The sequence below is a fragment of the Oncorhynchus tshawytscha genome, linkage group LG23 (assembly GCF_018296145.1).
Source record: "Oncorhynchus tshawytscha isolate Ot180627B linkage group LG23, Otsh_v2.0, whole genome shotgun sequence".
Classification (NCBI taxonomy): Eukaryota; Metazoa; Chordata; class Actinopteri; order Salmoniformes; family Salmonidae; genus Oncorhynchus; species Oncorhynchus tshawytscha.
In genome coordinates, this window is record NC_056451.1 from 25,181,094 (window position 1) to 25,188,593 (window position 7,500).

Consider the following 7,500-nt stretch of genomic DNA (forward strand, 5'->3'; position numbering starts at 1 on the left):
TCCCTCTCTCCCGTCTGTCTATCTCTATCCTCACCTCCCTCTCTCCCGTCTGTCTCTCTTTATCCTCTCCATCCCTCTCTGCCTTCTGTCTATCTCTATCCTCTCCTCCCTCTCTCCCGTCTGTCTATTTATTTTCTCCTCCCTCTCTCCCGTCTGTCTCTCTCTATCCTCTCCATCCCTCTCTGCCTTCTGTCTATCTCTATCCTCTCCTCCCTCTCTCCCGTCTGTCTATTTATCCTCTCCTCCCTCTCTCCTGTCTGTCTCTCTCTATCCTCTCCTCCCTCTCTCCCGTCTGTCTCTCTCTATCCTCACCTCCCTCCCTCTCCCCGTCTGTCTCTCTCTATTTTCTCCTCCCTCTCTCCCGTCTGTCTCTCTCTATCCTCTCCTCCCTCCCTCCCTTCTGTCTTTCTATCCTCTCCTCCCTCTCTCCCATCTGTCTCTCTCTATCCTCTCCTCCCTCTCTCCCGTCTGTCTCTCTCTATCCTCACCTCCCTCTCTCCTGTCTGTCTCTCTCTATTTTCTCCTCCGTCTCTCTCGTCTATCTCTATCCTCTCCTCCCTCTCTCCCATCTGTCTCTCTCTATCCTCACCTCCCTCTCTCCCTTCTGTCTCTCTCTATTCTCCCCTCCCTCTCTCCCGTCTGTCTCTCTCTATTCTCCCCTCCCTCTCTCCCGTCTGTCTCTCTCTATTCTCCCCTCCCTCTCTCCCGTCTGTCTCTCTCTATTCTCTCCTCCCTTTCTCCCGTCTGTCTCTATCCCCATCCCTCTCTCCCGTCTGTCTATGTCTATTCTCTCCTCCCTCTCTCCCGTCTGTCTCTATCCTCTCCTCCCTCTCTCCCATCTGTCTATCTCTATCCTCTCCTCCCTCTCTCCCTTCTGTCTCTCTCTATCCTCTCCTCCCTCTCTCCCGTCTGTCTCTATCCTCACCTCCCTCTCTCCCGTCTGTCTCTCTCTATTCTCTCCTCCCTCTCTCCCGTCTGTCTCTATCCTCTCCTCCCTCTCTCCCATCTGTCTATCTCTATCCTCACCTCCCTCTCTCCCTTCTGTCTCTCTCTATCCTCTCCATCCCGCTCTCCCTTCTGTCTCTCTCTATCCTCTCCTCCCTCTCTCCCGTCTGTCTCTCTCTATCCTCTCCATCCCTCTCTCCCGTCTGTCTCTCTCTATCCTCTCCTCAAATCAAATCAAATTTTATTTGTCACATACACATGGTTAGCAGATGTTAATGCGAGTGTAGCGAAATGCTTGTGCTTCTAGTTCCGACAATGCAGTAATAACCAACAAGTAATCTAACTAACAATTCCAAAACTACTGTCTTATACACACAAGTGTAAGGGGATAAAGAATATGTACATATCATCATTGTTAAGGGAACTGTGTTGAGGAATATATATCATCATTGTTAAGGGAACTGTGTTGAGGAATATATATCATCAGTGTTAAGGGAACTGTGTTGAGGAATATATATCATCATTGTTAAGGGAACTGTGTTGAGGAATATATATCATCATTGTTAAGGGAACTGTGTTGAAGAATATATATCATCATTGTTAAGGGAACTGTGTTGAGGAATATATATCATCATTGTTAAGGGAACTGTGTTGAGGAATATATATCATCAGTGTTAAGGGAACTGTGTTGAGGAATATATATCATCAGTGTTAAGGGAACTGTGTTGAGGAATATATATCATCAGTGTTAAGGGAACTGTGTTGAGGAATATATATCATCAGTGTTAAGGGAACTCTTCTGCTTAGGAGAGCACAGAGCGCTGCTTGTCTCCTGCTCTGTTCCCTGTCATCACTAGAGGATCTGAGAGGAGGGAGTTAGTGGTTCTGGTGGCTGAGCTGGTTCGAGCGTGGATGGTGCTTGTAACACCAAGCGGTTGTGGGTTTAATTCACCACTAATGAATAGCTGAGCTGCAAGTCCATTTGGATTACAGCGTTTGCTGAACGAAAATATCATTCATCAGTTCCGATCTTGAATGTGCCTGGAACCCCCTTAGAGCCGTACAACTGAGTTCTTGGTGTCTACACAGATATTTATACCGGAGCCTCAGAGTCAATGTAGAATAAAAACACTCAGCGACCACGGCAACATGGCTCAGCAACCATCTCAGCTATCAGTTTTTTCATCCAAACGACCAAACAGGGACAACAATGCCATGATGTCACATCCACATCATTAGTCAATGACCTGATCAACTAAACATAATCACAGAATAATTAGAACACAGAAATCCCTGTGTGGGTGGGGCTCCCACTCCTTATGATCTGTTTATCCCCATCTGGAAGGCAAACCACTGAGTCACAGAGTGGCGTTGGAGTGGTTATTTCTCAGTATCAAAGTGGGACCAACTGTGTGAGTGGTGGGGAGAGCCCAGGTGTAAGCCATTAGAGCATGAATACATTTTGCACTTGACTTGGTTGTGAGCACCAGTCTTAATGAATCTGTTAGCTAGCTTGGGACTGGGAGGCCCCTGACCAGCCCTGGTCTGGCCTGTGGAGGAGAAGTGTAGCAGATAGCCCCACAGAGAACTACTGGACTGGACCTTAACCTTCAACTGTCAACAGTCCAGGGATAGCACACACACACACACACACACACACACACACACACACACACACACACACACACACACACACACACACACACACACACACACACACACACACACACACACACAGACACACACACAGACACACACACAGACACACACACACACTCTTAGAAAAGTCCAAAATGGTATTTGGCTGTCCCCATAGGAGAACCCTTTTAAGAACCCTATTTGGTTGCCAGTAGAGCCCTTTGGTTCCAGGTAGAACCCTTTTGTGTTCCATGTAGGACCCTTTCCACAGAGGGTTCTACTTGGAACCAAAAAGGGTTCTCCCTGGAAACAAAAAGGGTTCTCCTATGGGGACAGCCGAAGAACCCTTTTGGAACCCGTTTATGTAAGAGTGTAGGAACAGACAAACATACAAGGACACACACACAGCACCACACAGGCTCTCCACATCTCAGTCAATACCCCTTCCCCCTCTCTCTGTGTCCTTACTTTCCTCAGACTTTCTGCTTGCTCAATTCCTTGAGTCATTAACTTGTGTCCACTTATCCCCTCTCTCCTCCCTCTCTCCCTCCATCTCCCCCTCTCTCTTTCCCTCTCTCTCTCTCTCCCGCTGTGGTTTCTGTCACTTGTTCACAGACGAGTGGCCATTACATCACTATGACCTAAATGTGTCACATCCCTCCCTCTCTCCCCTCTCTCTCTTTCCCTCCTCCCTCTCTCGATTTTCCATGGTGTCTTTCTTGAGATTTCTCCAAAACATATCTTCCTCTTTGACCCCCACCTAGTGAAGATTGAACACTTTACTTCTTCACGGGGCACACTGACCCAGACTGTGGTGTAGTGTCCATGTTCCTGTAGTAGTAGTAGTGTGTGTGTGTGTGTGTGTGTGTGTGTGTGTGTGTGTGTGTGTGTGTGTGTGTGTGTGTGTGTTCCTTTCCTCCTCTGTGCTAACATTCTGGGTCAAGTGGGGCTTGTTGAAGCAGTAGTTGAGCTCTTGGTCTGACAAGCTGTCTCTTATTCCCCTGAGTTCTGCTCCCTTCCTGCTTCTTCAGTTAAAACACCACCAACACAGAGACCACAACACAAAGCCCTCATCTCTTACTTATGCTCCCAGACATAAACGCCTTTTCATTTATGAAGGATGTTGTCAACACAGTCTCATAAAACATAACCCCCCCCCAACAAACACACACACACACAGCACAGGGCCATTGTCCGTCCCTGCCCTCCTCCCCCTGTCCTCTCAGTCAAGCTGGGCCAGTGATCAGAGTGACGGCAGCAGTGCCATCCCATATTGATCCAGACAGTGACAGGAGGGGGGGCAGGAGAACTGACAGGACAGGAAACAGGAGAACTGACAGGAGGGGGGACAGGAGAACTGACAGGACAGGAGACAGGAGAACTGACAGGAGGAGAACTGACAGGACAGGAAACAGGAGAACTGACAGGAGGGGGGCAGGAGAACTGACAGGACAGGAAACAGGAGAACTGACAGGAGGGGGACAGGAGAACTGACAGGACAGGAAACAGGAGAACTGACAGGACAGGAGACAGGAGGACAGGAGGGGGACAGGAGAACTGACAGGACAGGAGACAGGAGAACTGACAGGAGGGGAGACAGGATAACTGACAGGATAGGGGACAGGAGAACTGACAGGACAGGGGACAGGAGAACTGACAGGAAAGGAGACAGGAGAACTGACAGGAGGGGGGACAGGAGAACTGACAGGATAGGGGACAGGAGAACTGACAGGAGGGGGGACAGGAGAACTGACAGGAGAACTGACAGGAGAACTGACAGGACAGGGGGACAGCAGGCAAAAACCTTAGATATTGTTAAATATTGTTGGTCGTTTGACATTTTAGTGTGTGTTTTAAGTTTTAAAAAGTATACCAGACTTGTTGAACTCACCTAAGCAGGCAGATCCGTTTTGATTGGGCTCATATCCCTCTTCACAGATGCACCCACCCACCGGCACCATCCAGTCACCTTCTGCGTTGCAGTGCATGCGGGGGGCGGAGCCTCCCTGTGCTTGGCTGTGGGGAACACAAGTCCCAGTCACAGGGACCAGGGCGGTAGGCTCCGCCCCTGAGGGTGTGGCCAGATAGGAAGCAAGATAGCGGTTGGTTGCTGGGCAGCGGCGGTAGAAGATGGACACACCCATCAGAGAGACGCATGCGCCGCTGTCGACGATGGCCAGGACGAATCTGAAACCGGGGTCAAGGGTCATAACATGTTAACTTATTATCAGGCTTGAAGGACCACTAGATAGGTGACAACGTGGGTTTAGGTGAGTTAGTTACCATACACTATTGCCTATAAGGTGGCAAAGGACTTTTTGTCACAAGCGATGAGCATGGTTTGAATATGGGAATTTTCATGAATTTGTTTCAAATGTTCTCGTACAGTACCCATTGCGTGTGAGCGGAGCGAAGCTGCGGGTCTTGATGTTGACCCGACGGTAGCGGTCTGGTTGGTACTGGTGAGGCAGGCTGGGCTCCACCTTGGTGAAACTCTTATCTGCTGCTATGGTGTCAACCTTCACCCAGCCCTCCCTCGTGTCCTTCTCTCCACTGGACGGCTGGAAAAGGGTGATGGGGAGGAAGAGAGGGGGGAGAGGGGGATGAGAGAGAGGGATCATGTAATACATTTCATTGTGGAAATTAAAATGTGAGGGATAAGGTAGAAGGATAAGATAAAGAGTATGTAACAGTTGATTAAAGTATTTAAGAGTATGCAACAGTTCTCTGAGTGTACTCATTTAGTCAAAAACAAACAGTCGTGAACCAGTGACAGTCTGTGTTTTAGTCTAATCTAATTCTCCCCAGTTTCAAGATAAACCATGCTAACTTCCCCCAGAGACTCAGACTCCTGGCCTTCCTGCTGCTCCCCACTCTACATTGCTCTACACTTCACTCATTAGCCTCTCATTTTAATGTTTAAACAGGATCTAACTTTCCCCAAGGAGAAATGTATTCATCCACAAATACAGCATCCTTCCCTCTGTGAGAGCACGACACGCTGACGCAACAAGAGCACAGCACTATCGAAAACAGCTCTGTAACTGCTCTCCACTGGAAACCACAAGCCCTAAGGGTAGGAACTACAAAGTACTGATGTGTGATGGGAAATGTAGATTATGTTATGATATTGGGGGGGATGAGAATGAGAGGAATGTTAAGGCAAACCAAAGCAACATTATTTCCTTGTTTTTGGAGCCCGTTTTGTGGAGTATGCGGAACTACATATTACCAAAATGGGATATTGGGATGTATGTATGCTCAACATCTTAACAGATGCTCTTAGAAACTATAAATACCACCGGAAGTAAATGGCTTAAATGATTCATGATTAGTATAAATCGAAAAATGAATCAGTTTCACTTAAAGTTAAAATGTTTGACAGCAATATCATATAAAATTCAAGTCCCTTTTTCATGTCCCAATACATTGGCATCGGGTCTATGAACTGACATATAAAACAGTAATCGACACATACATTTGTTCATTTTCATGTAAACTATTATGAAATACTTGCTACAAAAAGAATGTTCAATATATGGGGCATTGAACAGTCAGCCTTGTGTTGACACGAGGAAACACAATCTACAGAACATATTTTCTGGTACCATCCAGTGGTGGTTCGCTTTCTGAGTCAGGTCCAGGAATGGTTCTTGTGTCATAACTACAACCTTATCAATATGGATAATGTAGCTAGTTTGACCATAGTGTCAATGTTAAGCAAGCTAGCTAACTTTACTTTAGCAACGTCAGCTTATCAAGCTAACTAAAATCTTATGTGGTTGAATCATTGTTCCGACCAAAAAACACATGAATGAAACAAAGTGGTGTTTCTGACATCACAACTAGGGAAAAGGATGATCAGACGAGCACGTGAATGTGGCATTACACCTACAATAAGAAGGTAGGGGTATTACTGGCATGACGGGAAGTGTAATCTTTCTGCCCTACCTCTGCAGCCCATGTCCTCTCCAGCTCTCTCTGTGAGTCGGCCTGTTTGTAGTAGAGGGTGAGTGTCTCTCGACAGGAGGGCGAGGGCGGGCGCAGGCTGGCACAGTCCCGCATGGAGAAACGCAGCGTCACAAAGACCCGTGGTGCCGAGAAGCGGAAGAGGAAGGGTGTGGCCAGCCAGTTGTCCTGGAGACGGGGGTTCTGGTTGACGTTGCAGACCTCAAAGGTCCGGATGAGTTTCCCCCGGTCATCCAGGACACTGACCTCATCCCACTGAGAGAGCGAGAGAGAGGGGGTGAGAGAGGGGGTGAGAGGGGAGAGAGAGAGGGGGGTGAGAGAGACAGAGAGAGAGGGGGTGAGAGAGGGGGTGAGAGGGGGAGAGAGAGAGAGGGGTGAGAGAGGGGGTGAGACAGAGAGAGAGGGGGGAGAGAGAGAGGGGGTGAGAGAGAGGGGGTGAGAGGGGCAAGAGAGAGGGGGTGAGAGAGGGGGAGAGAGGGGGTGAGAGAGAGAGAGGGGTGAGAGGGGAGAGAGAGGGGGTGAGAGAGGGGGTGAGAGGGGCGAGAGAGAGGGGGGTGAGAGAGGCGAGAGAGAGGGGGTGAGAGAGGCGAGAGAGAGGGGGTGAGAGGGGAGAGAGAGGGGGTGAGAGGGGCGAGAGAGAGGGGGTGAGAGAGGGGGTGAGAGGGGCGAGAGAGAGTGGGGTGAGAGAGGGGGTGAGAGAGGGCGAGAGAGAGGGGGTGAGAGAGGGGGTGAGAGGGGGCGAGAGAGAGGGGGTGAGAGGGGCGAGAGAGAGGGGGGGAGGAGGGGTGAGAGAGAGGGGGAGAGAGGGGGCGAGGGAGAGAGAGAGGGTGAGAGGGGGTGAGAGGGGGAGAGAGAGGGGGTGAGAGAGAGAGAGAGGGGTGAGAGGGTGAGAGAGGGGGTGAGAGAGGGGGTGAGAGGGGCGAGAGAGGGGGGGTGAGAGGCGAGAGA

At 49.5% G+C, this 7,500-nt stretch overlaps 1 protein-coding gene across 1 annotated transcript in view; it reads right to left on the reverse strand.

The window, feature by feature from the left end:
- Positions 1-7,500, reverse strand: part of LOC112255155 (ephrin type-B receptor 5) — a 68,072-nt gene that overhangs the window by 19,566 nt on the left and 41,006 nt on the right. Inside the window, exons 3-5 of the mRNA XM_042305013.1 lie at positions 6,535-6,807; positions 4,975-5,144; positions 4,475-4,770 (exon numbers count right to left, since the gene is read on the reverse strand). Coding sequence (XP_042160947.1) covers positions 4,475-4,770; positions 4,975-5,144; positions 6,535-6,807 — 739 coding nt within the window. The remainder of the gene's footprint in view (positions 1-4,474; positions 4,771-4,974; positions 5,145-6,534; positions 6,808-7,500) is intronic.